This window comes from Anser brachyrhynchus (genome assembly GCF_964034855.1).
Source record: "Anser brachyrhynchus genome assembly, chromosome: 3".
Taxonomy (NCBI): domain Eukaryota; kingdom Metazoa; phylum Chordata; class Aves; order Anseriformes; family Anatidae; genus Anser; species Anser brachyrhynchus.
Window position 1 is genome coordinate 45,677,657 of NC_137696.1, and position 26,407 is coordinate 45,704,063.

Consider the following 26,407-nt stretch of genomic DNA (forward strand, 5'->3'; position numbering starts at 1 on the left):
AATTTCTCCTTCCCCTAGCTGCTGCTACTGGCAGCTTTATTCCACGTTTTCAGGTTGTCTCTCAAGCTGCTTTCTAACAGGGCCATGAGCTTCAGGATGTCAGTGCATCTTGCAGTGCTCCTTTTTCCAACGGAACGAAGATCTTATCTAACAATATCATAGAGTTCAGATGGATTCCTTATAAATAACATGTTTTAACAAACCAGTGATATCTCTCCCTATCTAGAAGACTAGAAGGAGGACTAGACTTACTGTATTAAAATAAGGATTATTACATGTATTCATCTCTCTGCTCATTGACTAGGCATTTCAATCACTCTTCTACATAAAATACCTAGAACGGATTGACAGAACTGATCACGTAGCTTTAATTTTTCAGACTTAGAGGTTTTCAGCCTGTTTCACAGAGCAGGTAACCCTCTCTTCCATTCTAAGACTGTTTCTACAGCTGCTGAGAAGATAAAATTTCTCTATTTTTAGAGGAATTCAGTGTTTTGAGATCGTAACTAGTGCATAGATATTTTTAGTCTCCAACTATCTTGCCACATTGAGAAAGCAGTGATGATCCAGAGTAAATTGTGCTCCAAGAATGTAGTAATAACTTCAAAAGACAATATTTAATGGAGTTGACATTTTTCCCTTACAGGCTGTTACGTGCATGTAAGAATCCCTACTGTCATGCATTTGAGCAACCTTTCCATGTTTTTACAGTATATTCATCATAATCACATATTTCTAACCTAATACAGTGTAAAAATAAAAATACTTAGAAAATAATTGCCATTTACCTTCATGAAATTTGCTCCTTTAAAATGAGCATAAAATGATTAAATTATACCCTAACAACTCTATTCAAAGCCAAAAATATCATGGCTTAGAACAAGGTATTAATTAAACAGTCTTCAAAGTTTAAATCATTAGCTTACACTTTCTTAACCTGTGAAAAGCTTGTGGCAAAGACAAGTTCTTCATTTATCTGTGCATAGGAACACTTCTAAAAACCAAAGCGTGACGAAGAATTGCTAAGCTTTGTTTTTCAGAACATCTGTTTTAATATTGGAATGTCCTGGAATGCTGTAGTTGACTGAAGTTATATAGGGCTTGGCCGCTCTGTGTCCAGTGCTGCCTCTTGTTGCAGGGATCCGATGTAAGCCATGAAGCTGTTGTTCTGATGGCCCCAGTCGTAGTAGTCTGGAGAGAAGCTTAAAAAGAAAACAGAAATTAGTGATGGGCAGGGTGGTTCTGTAAATGCCTGGCTAGTTACTGTGTGCAAAATGCAGTTCCACAGGTGCGCTTCTCACACTGAAGTGCAAAATAAAACCCCAGCCACTTCAGGCTGTGGTTTGTTTCTTATCTGGCAAATATTTCAACCCAAGCATTCTTGACTCATTATTCATTACCTGTTTCCTGATTCTTCTAGTTCAGTGAAGATTCTACCCTTTCTGCTTTGCTAATCCAGAAGGTGGTTGACAATATTAGTGTTGTACTGTTAGTGCTTCTACTCCATGCCAAATCCTATCGCTGCTATGGACCATCAGTGACAGAGCTAAACCTGTGTCTGCACACAAGGGGCCTGGATTTGGTCAGCAGCTCTGGTGTACTGGCTCTACTCCCATGAGTAGCATGAGGCTAAACAACCCCAACTCTCTCAGCCTTTATTCATCGGAGAGGTGCTCCAGCCCTCTGGTCATCCTTGTGGCTTCCTCTGGACTTTCTCCAACAAGTCCCTGTCCTTCTCCTCCAGCTGTTTCTGCTATGGGAATCCAGATACTACCTGGTGTATCTTACCTGCCCTGGGCTCCCTGCGGTGCAATATTCCATGCCAGATCGTCATCGCTGTCGTATCTGCGAGGGTTGTCAAAGAAATAAGATCTGGGATTGAAGCCATGACTTGGGACCATTCCTGCGTTGGCCTGAGGGAAGGGAAACCTCAGTCAGTATTTGCAACACACAAACTGCTTGGTGCCTCTCTTCTAGAAGTTGTCACTGGAAATTTACCTCCTGGATTCCAAGATAAAACAGGTAATTTTCAATTTGCTGTAGACAATAGAAATATTTTTGTATTTTCTGTTTTTTTCTCTACTACCATAGTGATAGTCTTGTGATCTTAACAGTTTTTCCTCTTCCTGCCTTCCAGCTAACAGATATGACCCATTTCTGAAGCCACCCTCCAGGATGTGTTCAGCCTGTCAGCTGAATTTTCTGTCCTGGATGCTTTATGCTTTTAGACGGTTGGCTTGAAGTGAGCAGTAGGAAAGCAGCTGAGGAACTGCAGGACATTAAAGAATCTAAAGAGATTTGGTTTTAGTCCCCATCCCTGTTTGTAACCCTCCTCCTACCGTTCCCTCCCTTGCCTCAGGAGCTGATCGTGCTGAACCTTGGCACCCTGCTTCATGAAACTGCAACTGAAAGGCTCGCTGGGACTGCCCTCAGCAATTTCACTATCTACTCAGTGCTGTGAGGACCAAATACCAAGGAAATGTCCCTTGCTAAAACAGGGAATGAGGTGTACCTGCAACACCCTAATTTACAAAGCATTTTGCCTTTATTTCCCTATGAATCAAAATGGAAAGTGCACGAGATTCTAAAGGTCCATATGATTCTGAAAACAGTGCATAGGGACGTCTAGGACCCAGCTGAGCCTCTTTGACTCATCCACTGCTTGTATCTCCAGGGAACAGGATTCCTTGCACCCACGGATAAGCCAGGATGATGTCTTCTCCTTGGCCTTCAGTAGGAGAGCAGTTTAACCTCCTGCTATATTTTAGATGTTAAGTATCTTTGATAGAAATGAACTAAAAATAGGTCAATTTCTGTCATATCCCCATTTCCAACATTGGTCTTGGTGAAGGTATGGCAAGGCAGAGGACCAAGCACTGCAGTTACCCTATGGCAGCACCAAAGCACACAGGCAACTCGCACAATCCAGGCTGTGTCATCTGTCACGTGGAGTTTTACATTGAACAGTGCTGAAGGCAGGCTCCCTCTACTCAAACTTTGTTTCTGAAGTCCTGAATGAAGCATAAAACCAAAGCACAACTGTTCATTGGTAAGCTTCCTTATCGCAAATAAAGAACATTTTGGATTTCTGATAAATCAGAGTTCAGGTTTTTTTATTATTATTATTTACCTAAAAGAAGTTTGTTTTAATTCAAATCCCATGCTTTCTGAGCAAGTATTTTCTACCAAGGAGCATTTTCTACTACTTAACTGCTCTAATAGTCTACTGACCATGTTAGACAAAGTCCTGTGGCCCTTGGTCTCCCTCTTGTGGCCTATTTGCATTGAAGTTCAGTTTTGCCTTGCTACCGAGCCGCCTTGGTTTTTCTTTCTAACATCGTTTGCAGTTCTCTCTGAAGTCACTTTATAGAAGAGCAGCACCAAAACTAAAACATTTCATTTCTTCTCTTTGCAGTTATCCTGGCTAACTCCTAAGCAGGAGATGGTCTGGGATTTTTCCTTTTTTTCTTTGATGGACACTGGCTAACAGGTAGGTTTCTAGTGTGAAATCAGTATCTCAGGCGAAGAGTAACAAGGGCTTTATTGAAGTGAGGGTTTGTTACTTCCTCACTCAGTTTGGCTTTATCATTATCTCTGAAATCTATGTTTGAGGATCATGGTTTCCTCTAAAAAAAAAAAAAAAACAAACATGAATTGCTTCTCTTCCGTGTGAATTTACCATTTATGTCTTCCTTGGGGGAATAGTAGCTATTGACTGGATTGGCCTACAGAAACATTACCTAGGTAATCCTAGTGTAAGGCTGATATTCCCCATGTACCTGTCAACCAGCATATCCTATGCTAACCTGGGAGTGTTGCCTACAGCTATTAAATGATAGTTCATCTATTAATTGCCTAGATATTAAGAGTACTTAGAGGGGGTTACCCTTACAACTCACACCTTATTCTCTATTCTGCTGAAATAGGAAACAAAAATGGCAGCTAGTGCTTACTGTGGCTATTGGCTTTTGACATAGAAACAATTCAGCAGGCACAAAGCTTGAAGAATTCAATCTATTTCATATATGCCATTGAACAGTTAGCACAGAATCATTTTCACAGCTCTGTATGTAACAAGAGATGCCAGGTTTGAATAACAAGCTGACTTCTTTTTCACTGACTCCAGTACGGTGCCATATTAACCCAAAAGGAAGATGTCCCTAAATTTAAGATTACTGTTTCTTAAGGTAAATTGCCCAAGAAATACCATTTCTTCTTGGTAAATACGATGAGATTTTCTCATGAGGACTTGGCATAACGAAGTGGTAAGATTGGGTTGCTTTTATTCTGCTGAGGACACCTTGGAAAAGATAAGTTAAAACATAAAAAAGCAAAAGTTCCTTCAGAAACTGAGCCCTCCAGACCTGCCAGGCCAGACCTGCCAGGACATCACACTACCAAATGTATTAACAGATTTCACTCACTAGATCTTTTGTAGGGTTTCGGACACGGAAGAAATACACCACCAAGGAAGTAGGCAGGAGCTCCCAGATGAAAAGGATCACTCCGAACACTATGTAACCTGCATCTCCCAGCTGACATTTCAGATCTGCCTGTTGAGAAGTCAAAGAGAAAAATGTTCACAAAAATTGCGGCTTGCTTAGAAGGTGCAAGAGGCAACATGTCTTCTTATGAAGACCTATACTTAAGTGACTGAGCAATGTAGCCAGAAACTCTATCCAGTAAAGCTGGATTAACCTGGTTAATTATTAAAGGAATATTAAAAAAAAAAAAATAATCAATATTCTATGTTGCTGGGTACATGCTTTCCCTTTCCTTCTACCTCCTCTCCTCCCTCTTTCTCATCCCTCTATCTTTTCTTCAGGAAAATCAAAGTTCAGTGGCTGCTTGGCAGGCTAGGCTCTTAGACTGGGAAGAAAGTGATAAAAATGACGTAATGGGAAACTAGTTTTCTAGTCCTTTCCGAGCTGGGAATAACACATGAAGGAACACTCAATGCCCAGGTCTTCAAGGGCATTGCTGGCAATGTGACCTTTAAAATTCATGCTTGGATCCCTTCAAATTGGTGCATGTTTTTAGCTTGAATAACCATGCTGTTACTCTAGCATTAGCTTTGAATACCGCTCTAGATTTCCTTCTGCTGTTCACCATAGTTGCAGAGGGCAAATCCTGTCCTTTTGTGTGCTTTGTACAGATGAAAAAAGGGCAATGTTTCTGACAGGTGAGCTGAGGCAGTGCCACAATACGGCCTAAAGCATCTCCGTCAGCTCCCTAGTAACAACCATGGCCTCCAGCAGGGAAACTGGACCCAATACTCTGGCCATAGATTTCCAGCCCCTGCAAGGGGTCAGCAGCAGCCACTGCAGGCCACAGTAACAGGGAGGTAAAAGCTGGATTCGGGAGGTGAATCACAGCCTAGTGCCCTTCCATTCGAAACTTGTGTCTTCTAATTACACAGAGTGGTACCACCTAGCTGCTCTCCTCTTAACCACACAGCAGCAGGGGAGATTAGTGATCCCCTGACAAACCCTGCTCAAGCAACTCCTAATGAGAACCTCTGGGCAATCTTCCCCTGCTGTTTACCTACATCTTATTTACAATTTTATCTACTGCTCAACAAAGAACTGATAATGGCTCCAGGTTTGCTAGGCTAGCCTGGTACTACGAGGTGCCTGAATGGCTGGGAACACTGCTTCTGCTCAGCAGGTGCTTGCTGGGGTGGTGGGATGACACCATGTGTCTGGGGTTCTGGGGCAAAAAAATATTTATTCATGGTCCAGACCCAGGCCTTCCATTTTGCTGAGCCTTGACAGAGATGGAAAACTACTGGGACCTACCTACAAGCTTCAGAGTAGAGAAAGGAGTTGGATGCCCACATTTCACAAAATTCGAAGAAGAATCACCTGCTTATTTCCTTCATTTTTTTTTACCACTCCTAGTTTCCAACCTGAATTGTCATTTTAATTGATGTCTCAATTAAAAGTTGAGAGGAATCATAGTCTGAACCTAAACCTACAGAAGGTGTCACGGTACTGACAGAATTATGGTAAATAATAACTCCACAGCACTAGATGGCAATGGGAGAACTGACGATTACTTTAGAACTTAGCATGTCAGTGGAATCAAGCACTGTTTTTCTCCTCCAACCACAGTACATTCTTTCTAATGAACAAAATACCTGTGTTTTTTTTTTAATAAAAGGATTTTTTTTGAATAAGATCAAAGTAAATAAAATACACACTATAAAAGATTGATTTAATTAACAGTTTTTCTTTCAGTAATGTTTTTTCCCTCCTTTCTTTGTATTCCTAGAGCAAAACAATCCTAGTGCATCAAATAAAAGAAAAAAAGCAATAGAATTTTAATATATTATTGCCTCTTGCCATATCATTTAGGAAATCAGCCGTCACATGCAGAATGAGTTTTTCTCATTAGCAAATATTTTCATACTTGCCTGATCTGATACGTTGTACCAATCATAATCAAAAGAATTGACTTTCTTGGTTTGGGAAAATGATAAGATGAACAAATTGTAACAGGCTCGTGAGGTATAAAGTAGTATAACAGTCACTCCTATACTTGTCACCTGACACACAGATGAGCCCTGGAAGAGAATTAAACATAGGTTATTATTTACATGGGAAGTTGACAGGAACATCGCTTTGCATGGACTTCAGGGGGTTGTCACGCTACTTTGCCTAAGGAGATTGATTTTCTCTTTCCCTCTTTGATCAGCACATCCTATACTATGTGTATTCCTATATTTTACCAGCATGGTGGTTTCCAGGGAATGGTAGCAATTCCAGCCCCTACCAAGATGGGCTGTGACTAACTCCTGTGACTGTTGTATGAATCTGTTTTTTACAGCAATGGCAGTGCAAGAGAACACTTGGTATCAGATGGAGCAGGAGAAATCAGCTTCCAGCTGTGCACTAGCTATCAAGCATCCTATATCAGGTGCTGACTACTAGCATGATGCAACCTTACATCTTTTTACAACTGCTTGCTGTGCACCTATTTATTTCTCCTTCTAAGTACTGAGCAGATCGTAGGAGTCAGCAGTAAAACACAGCCCAGACAGGAACAGAACATCCTGCCTTACCTAAAGTCAACACGGAGGAGACAAAGAGGAAGCGCAGCCTACGGGCAGAGTGACCATGGCAGGGCAGGCTGGGAGTGGGACACTGGGCACAAGGGGAGGAACGAGACTGCAAGTGTGGAGTCAAGACAGCTCCGGAGCCCTAGAGAAGGAAATGGTCGAAGCAAAGGTCAGAGCCTCATCCAGTGCGAGGAACAAGTGTGACATGACATCCTGGCCACTGTATGCAGGATGCAGGGGGCTGAGGGATCAGCACAGGAGTTGCAGCAGCAGCACCAACTTCCAAAGGAAGGAATCAAGGAGCCATGGCTACAGGGAGCAGTGTGAGACTGACTGTGGAGGCAGCAGATGTACCAAAATGGGACTGCCTCTGAAGGAAGAAACTCGATGTAAATTCTGTGCAGCCAGCTCTGCAATAGTGCTTTTCACAGCCAAAAGAGGAATGCTATAGAGAACCACACTTCAGGGGAGCAAAACACCTTGCAGCCATTTGCTTCACTAGCCCTCCCTCTCCTGGCAGAGACCCACACCATGCAAATGGGCTCCTCTCATCTATCTGGGATAGCTAAGCCAAGAGGGAGGCTGCTCCTCCTGCCACAGGACCTCTCACAGCAGTGCAGGAGACAGGCGGGCCTACACCCTGTCCCCTCCGCTCAAACGCTCTGCTTCCAGGTCTGCAGCCCAGGAGCAGAGCTCCGGAGAGCTGCGGCAGGTGGAGCACAGACATAACACAACCGGCTGCTGAAGCGTCAGGGAAAGTCACCGAGTCACCACGTCCTGAATCCCTGACCTTCAGGGCGCCTCTGCTGTGCTGGCGGCTGCTGTCCCTGCGGCTCCGCCAGCCAAGCTCCTCAGCCTGGGTCATCCCCGAGGAGAGTCAGTAAAAAGGAGCTCAGGGACTTGTCAGAGAAGCGTGCAGGAAACGAGCTTGTGTGTTTCCCCAGCAAAAAACACCGATTCAGAGAACGGTCAGGCTCAGGGGTGTTACAAAATCCCCAGCGCAGTCAATCTCTCTGCCTGACTTCCCGCTCAAAACGCTGTGGGAGGCAGTGCTGCCGACCAGGCCACAACCTGCAGCGATGTCGGGGGCGAGCGGGGCGCCTGCTGCTGTGTGGGAATGGGACCCAGGCACCCGGCACGCAGCGGTGAAAGCTGTGGCGAGACGAGCAAGCAGGCAATGCCAGAAAGAGGAAACGTTTGCTGGGCACTTCTCTGTTCTCCTCCTGCACGAGCAGCGGCGCTGCCATGGAAACCCAGGGCGAGCGAGCTGAGGGAAGCTGCTGACGGGCGCATACCTCATCCCCTTCGGTGGTGGCGTTCAAAAACAGAAGTGAAGAGCAGAATGGGGTCGGCATTTCCCTATACCGGTTTCCCCATATGGCTGTCGTTCTTAAATAAATATGCTTTCTTTAATAGCTGAATGTGCTGCAGCTTTAGCAAACTCTACCACCAAGTGCAAAAAAAGGGATAAAATTGTCCTGCTTTCACTGCCGGTCAAATATATGTGGTGGCTTGGGGAAGGGAGATCGCAGAGATACGAGTAGAGCCAGAAGGTGTCCCTGTAGAAGACAGAGGGAGCCCCAGGCTGGTAGAGCCCCAGCACAGGTTGCCTCTGGCCAGCAGAGAACCGAGCCGAGTCGGCACCTCACACCTCACGGCGGGGCCACGGCTGGAGAGCCAGGTCTGACCCCCACGCCGCATCATGAGGGTGAATGCAGCATCTCCAACAGTGATTTCACCCGTGGTCAGAAGGTACGTGCAGGCAGAAGGGAGATGCAAATAAAAGGCTGCCGGTACCAATCCCTATCTACACGCACCCCGGACATTATCTCCGGTGATACTTCTGTCGTATCACCACAAAGAAGGGATTCTTCTTCTTTAGCTAGTTTTTTCGGCACGGCGGTCACAGATTAAACCAGGATGTTTTTTCACCACTGGCTCCAGCCTTCTGTATCCCGAAGTATGTGCAGTGAAATCCTATTGGAGTTCCCCAGAAGGACTCCCATCTCAGTTCAGCAGAAAAGAGCAAAGTGCTCTTTAATTCTCATTTCCACGTTCAGACTTTCATCGGCTGAGTGTCCTGTCTTTTCCTCTTCGCAGCAATGCTAGAGTTTGTTTGCTTTTTGTGAAACAGCTTGAAGTAAAGAAGATCGGTTCCCAGCAGAAGGAGGAAATGGAACAAAGTAATCCACCAAAGCCTCTTGTAGGTTAACACGGCTTTGTTACAGAGATTTACGCTTCTGTGATTTGCAGCAGTAGAAAAACTTTTCTTACTAGTAAAAATAATCCATTGCCCATGCCCTTTGGTCAGAAAATGACAGACTTGAAAGTAACAAAACAAACTAAGCTGTGTTTTTAAATCTTCTGTTCAGCCATGAACTTTCAGTTGTTGTGCAGTACCGCCAGATTTGGTTAAACAGGAAAAGTATTCCTCTCATCTGATTAACTAAATGGAGAGATGGATTTTATTGTAGGATTTTCTAACTAGCAGCTGAAACTTACATTTTTGGAAGGTTTGTAGTGGTAATGCTCTATTGGTTAAACTAATAATTTACTTTAAGATGTAACCATGTACTGTGAATACAAAGCCCTGTGTCATTATGTATAGATACAAAACATCATCACTGATTTTATGACAAACACTGCTACCTTTTATCACGTCACCTATGAAACCAGCCCTTTGACCAAAGCTGTGAACCTAACGAAAATTCTTGAAAGAACATTTTGTAGAGTGGTAGGAGATTTTTCCTCCTTCTCCCCACCTGGATGAATTTCTAATGCATTAAGTCTTCTAAAACACATTCTTACTATCTGTAGGACAGGAAGCAAATTTATAAAGGGAGATTCATATTCCTTTTTCTGGCTTACATTCAGCACGCTGCTACCTTAAACATTTAAATTAATCAGTCAATAATTTGACAAGCTGATCCTGAAGTACAGCCCACCTCTATGTAGCAGTACTGAAATGAAGTGGTCATCGGACATGGTTCTGGAGAAAGCAGTATCCAGCTGAAGAACAGCTGTGAGAAACTCCAGCCAGTAGATCTGTAAACTCTGTCCTAACGACAGGTATTTTGGGGTCTCTGGTGTTAGCCAAAAGCACCCTTGCTACCACTTAGTATTTAATCAATTTATTGAGCAGGATGGACAACCAAGTGTAAGCTGTGAAGTCTAAGGCCTCTAGCTCTTGGGGGATCAACAGAGTTTTGTGCCTTCGCTTTGCACTGCCCACGTCTCTCAGAAGGTACTTTAAAAGGAACTGAAAATGTACCTTACCTTGGACTCCAAGTAAATGTTGGCTAAAGACATCTTGGAAATCTTATACAGGCAGATGGAGAGTGAAACAGCACACAGCACAAACAACGTGTCATTAATTGCCACCCGGACAGAGACAATGACTTTTCTCTCTGAGTTCTGTGTCCTCACCAACACTGCACATGTTAAATTCACCAAGAGGAAGAGGAGACTTATGAAAAGAGAAGCCAGGTAGAGGGGCAACCTGGGAGAGTGAGGAGAAAACAGTTTTAGCGACATCGTTCAGCAAGTGTCAGTCATGAGATGGAAGTTGCACTCCGAGCACTGAAAGCCACACTTGGGCTGCCACGGCTGACAGAGTGACCAGCCACCCAAGGCAAAATCAAAGTGCTCTAGACTGCTGGAGAGATGAACACAGCTTGTTTCAAGCCTTTTTTTTTTTTTTTGGCAGTTGTAGAACAAGCAGTAAGTAAAGAAACTAATGTCAAGCAACAAAACTTGGAAAAGTGTTTGCAGCAGAAATACTGTGGCACATCTTACAAATCATTTAAATACACGTGTACTTTCTTAAGGCATGCACTTCACATACAGCACAAACCCTCTGACTATTTGCTGACAGGAGAAACCTCACAAAAGGTCGAGTTGGCTGGAAAGGGGGGTTTTAATCCTGGTTTTACTACATCATCACTGCCATGAAAAACATCGCTGCCAGTCTTTGTAGACAGATTTCACATTAAATTAGGGAAATGTAGAAAAACTCTGAGTTATTGGATCCCCGGCATCTTTTTCTGTCCCTTTTCCTAATTATCTTGGTTATGGGCAGCCTCTTGAGAGAAATTTAAATATGCACATTGATTATGGGTTGGTATTTTGCCATCTATGCCAGGCAAAGGGTTTGTTTGCACAACCATGGGAGCAGAGCTGGAACAGGCATGTGTCAGGAGCCTAGCAGTTGGACTGGTTTTCCCCATTTGTTTTTTTTCCTACCTACCCAGCAGTGATACCTGCAATGTAAGTATACCATATACTCAAGGAAGGCTGCTTCTCTTTACTCCTACACACAGCTGCGGAGTTTTTCATTAAAAAAAAAAAAAAAGAATAAAAAGAAACACATTTCCATTTTAAGTGTTTGCTTACTTCATTATCGTTGTTGACCGAGGCAATTTCTGATAAGGTTTATAATCTATAGTCACAGAACATGAGGTTTTGGTCACAGCCCTTCATGCCTGCTGAGAATCTTGAATTTGGCTGATAGCAAACATACAGATTGTCTCTGAAGAATCAAATTGGTATTGTTCAAAAGTACTTTTGCCCAGTTATGATAATTCTCTTTCACACGTCCATATCGTTTTAGGACAGTACCAACCCAGCCACAAAACACAAGCGTAGCCGGCTTCTTTTCAGAGGGCAGGAAAGGAAGGGGTACACCTTTGAGACCTTTTAGATGTGTAACAGGGAGAAATGAAAGCCTGTAATCCTCTGCTTGTGTTTATGAATCAATGCCCTTCTCCCCAGCTCTATCTGGCAGTGAGCAAGTCTGCTGTCTTTTCCTTGCCAGTCATGGAAATTCCCTCTGGGGGGGGGAAGATTGTGCTCATTCTTAATCTTCCAGGGCAGGGCTCTGTTCTTAGGATACACAAGGGGTAGCTCCTTTAAACCTCACAGTCCTGAAGCTTCTCCTCTCTCACACTGCTTCCTTTGGAGGATGCAGCTCCTAGTTGAAGTGGTGGAACCTTTACAGATTTTATTAATATTTCAAAAGTCTTTACGTTATGGTCAGGTGTCTTCCTTTCCTTGCCCTCCCACAGCCTATTTGCTCCCCCCCCACCCGTATGGTTCCCCCATTGCAGTGCAAGTAAAATATATTTGTGGGTTTGGGGCTGAGGAGGAAAGATATGCCCTTACACACTGCCTATGTGTGGGACAGTAAGTACGCGCAGTCTTTGTGCTCAGCTTAGTCAGAGGGACCTTCTGCTTCAGTGCAGCCTGCATGCCCCAGATGCTGGCTCACAACCATCAAGGCTGAGAAGCTTCCAGACTGTGCTCCTCCTTCACAGGTTTTAGCCAAAAAAACACCACCAGCAAAGCACTGTCATGCTCTCATGCCCACACACTCCCATATGTACCAGTGTGAGCTGTCATGGCCAGTCGGTTGTGCAGCTCTTCACATAATGAGCTTCCATCCCCCTTATTAACATGATGTGGCTGGGGAAACGGCTGCCTGTTTTGACAAAGGAAGCATTGTTGCTGAACCTCTGAATAAGCACTGATGGAGATGTAGGCTGTGTCTCTCCGGGCAGTTTTAGGGTCTGTGCAGCTGCAGAAAACATTACAGCCTCACTTAAAGGCAGAATGCGTCCCTACATTTCAACTACATGGGCACCTACAAGGTATAAATAAGCATTTTTTTTTCAGAAAGCTGGACAGGAGAGGTGCTTCCACATTACACCAGCAACTGTTCTAACAGCCTGTTGTGCATAATCCCCATACTGAGGCTAGTCCCTTAAGAGGAGCTGTGTGTAATCTGGCTTGGCCAGGGAAGGCACATGTCAGGTTGTTCTCTTTGTTTTTTTTGTGTCAAGCTGGACGCACCTCTGAAGTTTTTCTTTGAGCTTAACACCAAACTTCAGCTGAATGCAGTGAATTTTGCCTTGTTTAATGAGAAAATCTGTGTGAAACTACTACATTCTGTATGTGGTTTCCTCAGAAACCATACAGCGTCTGAGGCTCGTGTCTACAACACATGCACACACAGCACAGCAAGCCTCATTCAAACCCAGGGACTGTAAGAACTCCCCAAGCCCAGGGAGATGCAGAAGGAGACTTTAAATATGAAGCTGGGCTAGCACAGGCTTGGCCGTGAGATCTTTTGCTACAGTGACTAATATCATGAAGGCTATGCTGAGTAAAGCTTACTTAAGATTCCAGCTCTCTGGTAGGATTTCATCAATTTTTCCCTTATCTGAAATGATTCTGATTTCTGAGACCTTTGTCAACATACAGACTGCAGCCCTACCTCTCTGCTGACCTGCGTATGTTGCCATTATCCATTTCTGCCATGCTACAGAAATGACAACATCAGGCAATATGGTCTGCCACTTATTAAAAAAATGTGAAAAAATCAAAAAGAAAAGAAGAAAGATCAAATTCAGTAAGTATAAACTCCACCCTTGTATGAAGGCCCAAATCATCCATCTTTCACTAGCCTGTTATAATTAAGATACAGGACCTCTGCTGCAGGTGTGCATGTATTTACACCACTTCAGCTGCCCTCTATAAGAAAGGAAATGAGGTCGGCTTCATTTATTAGGCTCTTTTACACAGGCTAACCACATTCATGCTAATCGTTCTAGATATTAAAACAAGATACTACTGTAGTCCTTTACCAAGAGAGCTGAATAAGAGGCAAAAGGCTAGACCAGATCCAAGAGTGACCTGTGTTAGAAATGCAGTAGGCAAGAGCCCGGGCGGGCATAGATCTGTTGAGAGCAGAGTAGTCTGTACATGAGAAACACTGCCCACAGTAATGTGGTCACTTCATAGACACTGGACAAATATCACAAGCTTAGAAACTCCCTTTGCTTGCAGAAAGAACTTTTCATGCATTTTTTATAAATAAAGCCTTGCCACAAATGCTACTAACAGACAAGGTTCAAAGTCCCTCTCTCACCTTTAAAGCCAGCCAGGAACATGTTCACAGAGTTTCCCTATACCAGCAGAACCTACAGCTCAGGTGTTGTGCAAAGCCTTCCTCCTTATTCCTCCTGGCTATGTGTACCATCAGGGACAGGCACGCTCTGTCACTTGCGATGGGGGCTGGATGGTGCGTGCTGTGCTTGTCTGCCAGCCCACACTCCTGGATTTCCTTCCCACAGAAACCAGAGCCCAAAGGGGGATGAAGGTATTTGTATGCCGCAGCGCTCACCAGGGAGCATCTGGCTCTTGCCCCTTGAGGTTTGGGACGCAGCCAAGGTATGCGCACAGACCCACTAGCTTGGAAGCATTCCTGGGGCCACCAAAACAGATGCAGCCTCTCTGTTCTCATCCTCACTGTTTCTGCATCAGCTGCTCGGAGTCCCCATCCCTCAGTCAGCCTCCACACCTTGCCTGTCTCATACCCTCACTGCTTACCAGCTGCACAACTCACCCCAAGCCTGCTCTCATTGTCCTGCCATTCTGCCAAACATGTCTCTCACGTCTCTGTCCCTCATGCACTTGCTCCAGGTGATAGCTGCTCCAGCTGTGTCAAAACCCAGCCAGATAACACACTGTCCAGGGCAAGGACAATATGAATGTCTGACCTGTTGATACAGCACCACGTTCTCCTGAACAGTCAGCAAATAAGGGGTCAGATTTCAGTTGCAAATTACTCTGCTTTCCTATCCTGACTTCAAACTGTATACTTCTGTTTAGGAAGGAGACAACCTCCCTTGCTCTCTCACCCTACCTAAACAACATTGCCCCTGTCTGAAGGTTTTAGGCATTGCCACAGTAAACATTAATTTATTGAGTTCTTCCTCAGCTTTCTGGACATTTATGCCTTTCAGGGAGCTTTCAGGGAACTCCTGACAATCCCTCCTGCTCAAACAAGACCCCAAACAGATCTCACCACCTAAATGCAGAGCTACCATAGCCTCAACTCTATGGAGTTGTGGGAAGCTATCTGTGAGCTCCCAAACACATCATCATGTTGAACTCGTTCTCTCTAGCTCCTCCCCTTCATAACACTTCTCTCAGCTTCCCAAAACTTTGGAGTCTTTTATTACCACTGACCTCACTTCTGGGCTGAGAAATAACCAGTCTCACTCTTTCCTATCACAATGAATACATCAGCCTGCTACCTTTACCAAAGTGCTGGATCTGGATTCACCTAACACACAAAGCTTTTATTTAAGAACACATAGGCAAAACAAATTTTGTAGACAAATCACCAGGGTCAACATTTTCTGCTTGTATTTGAAATATTTGCCTTTGAAATATGTGACTGTCTGAAAATGGTGCTTGTGTTGGGAAATGACACAGACTTTGAAAAGTCAAAGGAAGAAGATGGCCTCAGAATCATCATCATAAACACTGGTATTTAAATATGAGTAGCAGAGATATGAGCACCCGAAATTATCAGAGATGTAGCGTTTCTCAAAGTACATGGCTACTTTTCTTTACCATAACAAATATTTGCACAGTTCTTACCTGTATTTCAGTAGCTCTGGGGAATATTTTGATTTAGCCTTGAAAATCACCTGCAAAGCAGAAAAATATTGCATCAGACCTAGAATACACATGAGTAAAGAAAAACACTGTGATCCGCAGGAATCCTGCCTCACACATCACGTGAAATGTAATGATAGGTTTCTTTACACAATAGATTTGCATTTATGGCTTATCTGTGGCAGGCAAGCTATAAACAAAGTATTAAAACCACTCAGCAAGAGATTATGATGTACTTGTATACAAATTGTATCCACCATTAGTTTTACTTATTCTGGCTTGGGAATAAGGTTTTATACCAGCTTTTATACAAGAGCCAGTATAATCAAAGAGGTAAGTAATTATTAGGCTCTCGCACATCCTATCAGTACGTCTCTCACACGCACCAGCTCATGCTGGCTTATGGGGTCAGATGCTTTAATGACATCAAAAGCTCACCGTAGTGCCCTGGCCTGAAATCGGGTACGTAAGGTTGTACCTACGTTGCATTGCCAAAAGGATGCCATCGAGAACCAAAGGAATTGTTTTACTCTGAGGTTTATTTGGCTTCTACTGACCGTCTGCTCACTAACAGAGCAGTACGTATTTTTACGGAGAAAGCTCAGGCAAAATAGTTACCTTGCTGAAACAGAAGAGACAAAATACTGACACGTTTTCCACAATGTAGGTAGGTGGTATCAGTCACAGGTGTTTAACCACCATCAGAAATTATACAAAAATATATTAGCATATTTTGTATCTTATTTATTAAAAGCAAATGTAGGTAAGTACCACTGCTTTTTCATAAGCTAATACGGTTACTAAACACTGTCAGTTTATAAAACTTTATAAAGGTTCATTTAAGCTCAGCAACCAACACTGAAGCCCACTGGTTGCTAGAATTACCAAAAATCATGCTGCATGACTTTCTGTGGGCTGCTTCCTAATTGATTTCTTCTCAAGCCACCCTGCCTTATCCATTTAATTTGGTTTTGCATGCCCTTTAGTGCAGCTTGCATAATATTTGCTATGATTACCATGCTTTCCCAAGGAAACAGGAATGACATGATCACTAGGTATGTACAGGCATGTGTCTGGCCTGACAACCTGTTTATCTGTCCCCCCACTAATCTCAAAATACTCTGGTCAGAGAACAGACAGCAAAATAAGTGTCAAAGACACAATCCTTTTATCGCCCTCCTGTAAATCAATGACCCAACAGAAGTAAGGGACCCCTCTAAGTGCATCTGATGTGAGGAGAATCCTGCCTAATGACCCCACACATCATATGCAGGTATGAGAGGCTGCATAGCAAAGCACCACAAGAAGTGCCCCAGTTACGGAAGCAGCCTCGCTCACAGCTCAAAGTCAAGCATGAGACACAGATCTGGAGAAAATCAGGCTTTGCTTGTTCCAGCGCTCCTGGAACAACTTGTCATTTAACTGCTATTCACCACAAGCAGCTGCCTTGACTTGGAAATTATTTTTATGACACATCAGTCTGCTTAGGACTAGCTGAACCAGCAGAGAGGACCGAGCCTTTCAGTAGGCCTTAGAAAAATAACAGCTGAGAATAAAATTGAAACACTGGGGGAGGGAAACCTCTAAAAATATTCTGCAACCATTGACACTGTTTTCAAGTAGTTAACATCTCTGGCAGTATCCCTTATAGAAGATTTTGGGGATTCATTCTCCAAATTCCCAGATCATCAATTCTCACAGGAATTCAGGAACACGTTTTATGTTGTTTTACTTATTTGCTACCTAGAGGAGAGGTATAAGAGGCTTGTGAATGTTCTGTGTTCCTGTGGTGCACAAAGAGGAGCTGTCAGGCTTTTAGAGAAGAGTTGGGGTTCAAAATCCTTTCCGTATGCTTTTTGTACTAGGTATATTACCTACCCTGTTTATTCTGGAAAACACCATGGGCAAGTGGGGAGGGAGCAGATTCCTGAGCTCACTGAAATTAAACAAGTAAAACTTGTCTCTAGGGCCATTCCACAATCCTCACCTGTGCTGAGTAGCACTTACTCACCCATGCTGTACCGTTAATTTTGACAGGAGGAGCACTGAACAGAGGTGTTCAGAGCCTGTGCAAAGAATTGCACGAGACAATTCACGGTGGGCAATGAGTTGTGCTGGGTCCACAAAGCCTGGGAAGTTCACAAGTTCCTGAATGCCATCTCCTGTGCTTCCCCAAAAAGGATCCAGCCACCCCTATAATGTCACAGAGAGCTACTTTCACGTCAAGCACTCCAAGGCTGTCCCACTCAGCAAAGGCTCCATGGCTAACTTATCAAAAACCTAGCATGACGTTCCTGCTGCTGATAAAATGCACGGCAACATCTCCAGATGTGAGGCTGCTGGAACAGCTGTGCTATTGTGATCCTGCGTTTGGTGGAGCTGTCCCAGCAGGCAAACGCTTCTGAATTCTATCAGAGCAAAATGACCATTAAGAAATAAAATTGATACTAAACTGAAAATGGATGCTACATAGAAAGAAAGCTTTAGTACAAGGCACGGGCATTTGTACGAAGTCACTGCTAAACAGAAACACAGGCAGCCATGTTCTGCCACCTTTGCTTACACTGATGGTGCCTTATGTCATGAGGAACTTCACTGGAAGCGGGATGACTGTCACAGAATAAAGGGCTGTTCAGTGGCAGTAGGGATGTCTGAAGCTGATCTCAATATACCTTAGATGTGTGTGTGCAGCTCTTTGTGTTTAGCACTCATTTAACTCAAGAGCACCCTGGAAGAAAAGACTGGTTGCTCAATGGCCCCTCCCTGCAACAGTGTTGAGAAAGCTTCCAGTCGGTATCTGAGTCATCTTAGCAAGTCTTCCAGCAAACCAGAGCAAACCAGGCTTTTCCTATGAACAGATTAAGCAGCAAGCAGAAGGCAGACTTTTAAAAAGAGGCCTTTCAGAGAACCCCAGGACGAATAGGAACCAGGAAAACTCAGTGCAATTCCTTGCTGATTTTCCAATGTCCAAAGGACTACTTTTTCTTCTTATTTTTTTTTCCTTTCACTTTTATTTTCTTTTTTTTAAGGAGAAATTCCTTGTTTTGACTCTTTCTTTTTTGTTGAAGGATTGGAAACCTCAAATGAGATTCTCACACTCCCTCCTCTACTCCCCTGAGGTATATGTCTGGCATATAAAAGGGCAGCGGTACAAAAGGACTCCAAAAAAGCCCTTAATACAGCCAGGGAAAATTCCTCTGTTGCAACAAGTGATGTAAACAGCTGACCTTAAAGGCATTCTACCAGCCCCCAGCAGCAGAGCTGGGGATGGCACAGGAGTCCCTCAGCAGCTTGGCTGCAGGGAGCTCTGTGGAGCTGCCGGGCAGGCAGACAGGGCCAGGCTGCTGAAACTTCAGGGGGTTCCAGCTATGGGTAATGAAAGCAACATCAGGAACCACTCTGGGCCTGTAAGAATCAATGAAACAGGTGTCAAAGCCAAGTTACATGCTCCCAGAACAAAAGAAAAACTAAAATAAAATCTCACTGGACCCATTCTCAATTCATGCTGATTTAGCTGAGCTGATGTGAACACTGGCACAAACCTCCAGCATACCTCCAGGTCTGGCTGATCAATTCACTTTTCCAGGAGCCTCAGCTCACCACAAAGCCTCAGGTATGTGCTAAGTGCTTGCATATGTCTCAAGCCGGCCCTCTGCAGAGGAATGAAGTTCAGCTTTATTTACCAGTCCTCGTTTCAAAGAACTATACGTGGAGCACAGCGTGTTCTTTTCCTTCCCAATCCTTTTCACCGCTGCCCCTCTCTCCCTCTCTCACACTCTGTGCAAACTTCTTTGCACCCTGAAAATAGGCCACAACCTCCCAGAGCTCCTGACCGTCAGTGTGTACACCTCTCCTCTGCCGTGTATTTTCCAGTCCCAGGCCCATCTTGCTTTCTCTCTCTTTCTCCCATGTTGGTTCTTTCATGTTAGATGTTCCTACATTTGGACCAGATCCACCCAAATATGCCAAGTTCTCCCTCTACTCCCTAAGCTCTACCTGCTTTGTAAAGCCTACTGACAGGAGCAACAAGACCCCTGCCACAGTCAGCCTGAGGTGAGCTGGCAGAAACAAGGGACAGGGACCATCATGGGGCTGGCGGTCACAGCAAGCTCTCATCTGTACTTTCCCATCCAATTATCATCCAAACCAAATGATGCCGTTCTCCATGTCAGATGCTGAGAGCCAGCCAGTCTGCAGTTTCAATTTGTCTCCTACAGATCCAAAGGGTAATGTTTTAAGCCAAACATATTTGCTGATGCTTCACCATCTCTAATTGGACTCTTTTGTAGCTCTGCGTACATCTGAAGCATGCTGCAAATAGCAAGCTTTATAAAATACAGTGTATTAATATTTATTAAAAAATAAACACTTCTCCTAAATAAAAAGCCCTCTCTGTTCTCTCACTGGTGGTATTACTGTTAAAATCCTGTCCAGAGTAATTAGAGCATAAGAAGCCCTCTTAATTTCCTTCACAGATAACACGTACCCCTGTTCCACTGAGATACAGGCAGCCTCTCTGACAGCCTCATGCAGGTTTTACCCCACCCTGCCAGGCACTTCCAGCATGGCCTGCTCCTCTCTGAACTGCCTTACTCTGCACAATTTCTCCTCATTTGAAAGTCCCTGATGTTATCAGCCCTGCCTGGGAGGCAGGGTAAGCTCCTCAATCCGAGTGCCAGAGAAAAGGGAAGATGGTTACGGAGGAGGACGGAGAGGTAAAACCACCTACCAGCCCTCCTCCGGCTATACAGCCCCACAGTTCTTCAACTCAGCACCACCTTCTCCAGGTCCTGGAGAAGTTCCCAACCTAATGGTTAAACCCGCAGCCCACCAAGTGGCTCACTGTGCCTGGCCACAGAGGAGCACTGGGATTTCCAGCATCACCGATGGCTCACAGCCTTGACCTTGTGTTTTGAGTCTGTAAGCCTCCATGCTAGCCTGCCTCCTCCTTCGTTTGTATCCTGCTCCCCAGGAAAATGTAAAGCCTGAAACAGAGCAAAGTGAAGAGAGCCCTTCTTTGCCAAACTCCATACCAAAAAAGACAACTTTTTATTTCCCAGAGCTTATTTAAACTTCTGCCCTCAGCGCTGACTGTAAAGCCTGAGGACTCCGCTCAGTCTCCTCCTGTCAGGAGCAGGGAAGAATGGGAGCTTTGGCTAAGCAGGACGTAAAAAAAAGACTGCTCGAGTCCTGGGATCCTCGCTGTCTGAATTCAGCTGAAGTGGAAAATATGTTATTTGCCCATGTGCAGCCTTTGCTTTATTAAGCAGCCAAAATACATCCGTGGGAGGTGCAGGTGTGAGGCAAATGTATCTGTGGGCTTTTCGGTCTCTGCAGGTGGAAATGCACACTTCAGCTCTATCTGATGGGTCGGGGATGGATCTCATCTTCACTTGAGATTTACTTTAATCATTTCTAAGGAGACAGAGGGTTATCCTGAGAGGGTAGTTAACATTATTTTTCTCCTTTAGAAGACAGGATGATGAATTTATAAATTCATAGACTTTATAAACCAATAAATTCTAAGAAATTTATGTTTCTCATTAGCAATCACAAGTATTTGCTGCAGTATGTGATTTCTGAGAGCAGGTAATATTACACAAGCCTTTTCTACAGCACCGTTTTTATTCTGCCATCAAGACCATGGTGAAGGACCCTGAACTTGACTCTCAACCCAAAGAGTAACTCTCAACTCTCAGGAGTTGTTCTGAGTCAAAACTATCTTGATTGTAGCTTTTCTTTCGGCTACAGGTCCCCTGGTTTAGCAACCTGCCCAGTGCATTAGCTTCCTCTGTATCTGCTGATGGTGATGCCCAAGGCTGGGAATAACCCCTGCTGTGCTAACGCCATCTTGGCTTATTTGTCTTCCTACACATAAGAAGCAGTCCAAATTTGTGTCCTCATTGCTTTGGGATACCTATTAAAAAGAGAATAGTTGTGGCTAACTTTCTGTCAAGTTCAAAGGTGCTCATTATTCTAAAAAATGCCCTCAGGCACTTGCCAAATGAGTTTCTCTGTTGGGCCAGGAGCACTTGCAATCTTTTTGGAATCATTTTTTCTTCTCACCTCTGCGTCTCGAGGTTTTCTTAGCAGTGCCACATTTAGAAATGCTGGCTGCTGGGCAGCAGGTAAACACCTGCAAACTCCTGAGACCCATGAGGTCTCTCCCTATACTCTGTCCCCATACCACACGTAGAACACTTTTTTTCTTGAAGCTAAGCATCAGTTAAACAGCATGGCTTTCATGCAACGAGACACAGCTGCAGACTTTTCTTTCCTTCCTTCGAGAGAAAAAAGGGTACATGTTGCTTCTGAACAGGTCTGTGAAGTTATAAGGTATTACTGAAAACAAAATTCTCTCTCCCCACCCCTTTCACACTAGTTCTTGCTTGCCTACTGTGGAAAGCTAGATGCACATTAAACATATAGTCTTAAGAAGATGCTGAATTTCAAGCCAAACCACCTTTTAATGTTTAGAAATAGAGAATTAATAACAGTGAATTAAAAATACGTGCACTGATTCTGTGTCCTACATTATATTTCTACAGTGGCTGTGCTTATATTTCTTCAGGCTTTGTTTTGGCTAGAGAGATATTTGAGATAAGATTTCAATGGGAGCAACCAGCTCTAAAGCAAACAACACTGCTAATAATATGCCAGTCTACAGTGGCTCACAATCTTTAAAGATTATGACACATAGCACAAACTCTGAAAGTCAAAGCAAATAATGTTTCCAAAGCCTCACAACAGCTCTTCAAGACAGGTAACTATTAGGTTCTTTTATACAGGGGCTCAGAGGAAGATTGTGAGGACTCACGGTGACAAAGCAGAAATTGTGTCAAAGGCAGAACCAATAGCCTTAGCATTCTGTGTGTTTCCAACTAGCGTCTCATACTTCCGTAGTAATATCAGGCAGCAATGCCAAAAATAAGTTAAAAGGACATATCTGTGCGTTCCGTGTGCTCCTTTCTTACTTCTTCCACCGACAAGAGGAATCGGTTGCTCACAGCAATCAGCCACTCGGAGCTGGCACCCTAATGCACAGAGTGCAGCCTGCCATGCGTGCTCTGGGCTCCCTTCAGCCTTGGCTGCTCTTGGGTGAGGGCCAAGATGCTGCACTCTGCCTCCAGACCTCCACCGCAGCCCTACCTGCGTGTCTGAGGGAAGAATCTCACTCAGGGCTATGGTTTAGTCCCGGCTGCTGTGATGGTGACGGACTGCGTGATGATGGACGTTTGCCCCTGGGGAGCTGCACCATTCTCTAATGCCGTGGGATAAAGCATAGGTCATTACATGCTTGAGCCAGATTTGAGCAGCATGTAGATGAAAGGTTCCTGTAATCCTTTAATGCATCTCAAGTCCTGGGGAGCGGAGCGGGTGAGTTACAGGCATTTCAGCCACTGAATCCAGAAAAGCAAACCTAAGCGCACAACTATGTACGTGGTTCTAAGTATGTAATACCCTCTGCAGCTCAGGTGATCCTCTTACAGCTTTCACACTTCCAATCCCCGCTTTTTCAGCTCTGGGAGAGCAGCTCTCACAAGCAGCCCGACCTCTACAGCGTGGCTGTTCAGGACTCGCAGGCCTGTATCACTACAGGGCCCCGGTAAGCGCTGCAGGCACTCCAGAAGCATCCAAACCCAGGCACTGAGCTGGTGCCACGAGGGGCACACAGCAACACGCAGAACATCCCGAGCGCTGCCTGGGGGTGCCCCGGGGCTGGCTGGTGCTCCCCTGGCCAAGCCACCCCTGCACTGGGAAAGCTGCCCTTGACAAGGGTCAGCCGAGGGCAGGCTGGGCTTCCTGCTCCGGGCACTGTAGTGGGATTGAGGAGATACTGAACACAACCCCTGCACTCCTGCAAGCTTCTTGTGAGATCTCAGGCAAGCCCAGCAGCCTTTCTGTGCCTCAGCATGCCAACATCCCGTCCTGCAGCCCAGTGACGAGATACCCAAGCTCACCATAAATACTTCCAAGCAAATCTAACTGCAGCAACACGGAGCTCTGTGCACCCTAATTCACCTGGCTTCTTAGCTGTCTGTAGCACAGATATATTCTCAAGGCCCCGTACTGATACAGAGAAACTGTTCCCTTCACCCCTCTACACGGCTAATTCACCTTTACATCACGGTGTCCTTGAAACAGAGGGAGTATGTACCTCTGTACAGCAACCAGCACTTACCAGGACCCAGACTCACTGCTATTTTTAATATGGATCATTATAGGAACGTAAGCCTGCGACAGGAGTCGATCTACACTTTCAATTGTTGATACACAGCACAGAAATCTCACTGAGAAATATTTTAGTCAACTTATGAAAAAACGGGGGGGGGGTGTTTGCCTGCAAAATTACAAATTACAATTCTGGTAGCACACAGAGATCAAGGTCTGCTAAGCCAGGAGGCTTCTGAGGTTTAATAACAGCAGTAAAAACAATAATAAAGAATAATAACAGAACGGCATTTTGGTTATCCGGCCTTCAAGCTCTCCTATATGATTTTTTCCTACCTTTAAATCAAATGACACCTATTTAATGGACAGTAGATATATTATTTGCCATTCCTGAAATGATCACTTTAGGCTCCCGTCTCACTGTAAACTGATCACTTGCACCGAGATCAAAAGTTAAAATTCCCAGCTAAATAACTTGAAATATTCTTTTTGCCTTGCCAAAGTACATTAGGAAATTACATCTTTCGCACGAATCTTACAAAACAATACTTTATCATTCTGTCAGATTTAATCAACCAAATATCTGTTGCTTACCTGCGTGAAGTAAAGATTCATCAGGGTCAGGGTGAAAAACTGGAGGCAGACTGGGAAGCAATAGAGAAGCCAGAAGATGAAGGGGCTGAGAGAATTTGCTGTGACAAAGTCTTTGAAGTAAAATGAAAAGAGCACAGTCCTAAGAGAGGCCCAAAACAAGCACAGAAACAGAAAGACAGTCTGGTAACTGAACCTCTTGTGCCTGTAGTGCAGGACCAGCCAGAGCTGAACGTAGATGAACACAAAAAGAAGTGAATAAAAAACAGTATATACAATGGTCAGGCCCAACTTCACATACGGAGGGACAGCTGGCGTCAGGGTCGGCGGAAGGGTGTCATTTTTCAGTGGGTCCCACTCAGGGGCCTCCATTTGATATCTGGAATCGTCAGAATTATTTATTAAGTTTGGCTGCCGCTGTTGCCTCCTCCTCCTTCTCCTTTCATCTTCCTACAGCATAGGAATCAAGAAAATGAAAGAAAACAAGCTGCACTTCCTCTTTGGCAGCTCACTGTGGGCTGGTAGCACATGATCACAATTCAGAATGATTCATTAGGACTGCCTTTGTCAGCAATTGGCAGGGAACAGCTCAGAAAGCTGCCCTTTGCTGATGTCTGTGCACGAATCTCTACCATCCTCAGGAAAGAAAGAAATGCACCAGTCCTTAAGTGGTTTGCTGCTGATTTATTTTCCTACTGAAAATAACCTGGATTTTAAATTATTTAAGTAATGTTCTATTTTCTGTAAGAAGCAGGTACTGAGCATTTTCCCAGTGACAGCCACATGCTATCTTTGTAGGATTTTTTGCCTTGTTTCACATTTAACAAGTACTTTATTTAGCTGCATTTTATTAGGAATAAGTTTAAGCACCTAACCTCCTCATGAAATTCAAACTACTGTAATAACCTGTAACAGTTCAGCTCTGCATTGCAGAAACCTTTGTGTTTATAGCAAAATGCAAAATTTGCACAGCATATCTAACACATCTAATATCTTATTTTTCTTCTAACAAAAGACTTTTAATTAGAATGGGAAAAAAAGCACATAAGGCTTCCAAATATGCTGTGTACGGGAACAAATAAAACCCCCTAAATACCCAAATTCACCAAAGCATACATGCAGCTACAGGTTCTTTTCTTCTTGGTTGTTGCCTATTTGTGCCATCGCTGTGGCAACAGCTGACCAGACACGCCTTCTCCCAAGCGTGCAGATGTGCCCTTGGGATTAAGTCTATAAATTAATAGGTGCTATTGCAGCCTGCTGGGTTTGACTCATGGGGTGAGAAGCGAGAACTGAAACTTAGTGGTTTAGATCTTTGCAGCATGGTGGAAATGCTTAACATATCTCTAGGTCATGTATAGCGTCATATACAAGTGAATAACAAGTTTTCATGAGAGATAACCATACAGCGGCAGGAGCGCTGCCATGATCTGTTCTGTTCTATCATTTATAGTAAGCTGACTACAAGAATTGCTTTGTTACCTGGAACAATCCCCGGGGAGGACCCCAGTTAAAAAAAGGTTTCTTCAGTGAAAGTCCATGTAGGAAAGGCTAACACTATGTTCAGGACAAAAAGGGAGATGCTGATACTGGCACAGAGTACTAACTAAGGTAATTATTTAAATTATTAATGCCTTGCCATCACAGGGGTTCAAAACTACTATTTTGTTGAAAAAGGCAATTATTATAATTGTGCTTATTAATATAAATACAGTGCATATAAGTTTGGATAATGCCTTCAAAAGATTTGTAAGCAAAGCCCATCCTGCCCTAAAAATACCCACACTGGCCACTTAAAACTATGCCCCAAAATCCACGCTTAGGTACTGAAATATAAGTGGTTTGATTTTAAAGGTGCCAAGCAAACTCAGATCCCATTGACTGGAAAGAGATCTGTGGGTTCTCACTGTTTCTGTAACTCAGGCCACTTCTCCTAAGGTGCCCGGAGATGACATTAAGAACCTTACCGGGAGCAGCCAGCTTTGGGAATGCTGGATGAGCAGCCCATGGAAGCAGGGTGGTACACAGCCCCGGGTGGCTCTGTCGGACGAACTAAATACAGAAACACACAGAAGACACAGTGAGGGATGGGAAAGAGGAGTGAGGATAAGAAATGTCAAA

General features: G+C 44.2%; 1 protein-coding gene across 1 annotated transcript; it reads right to left on the bottom strand.

The window, feature by feature from the left end:
- Positions 1–595: 595 nt before the first annotated feature.
- GPR137B (G protein-coupled receptor 137B) lies at positions 596–24,831 on the bottom strand. Its single transcript, XM_080588319.1, is given in 9 exon segments — positions 596–1,202; positions 1,789–1,913; positions 4,425–4,549; positions 6,412–6,565; positions 10,337–10,559; positions 15,506–15,555; positions 24,290–24,736; positions 24,738–24,758; positions 24,760–24,831. Coding segments are annotated over 9 exon segments (1,314 nt in total). The 5' UTR covers positions 24,817–24,831; the 3' UTR covers positions 596–1,090.
- Between the last annotated feature and the right edge of the window lie 1,576 nt (positions 24,832–26,407).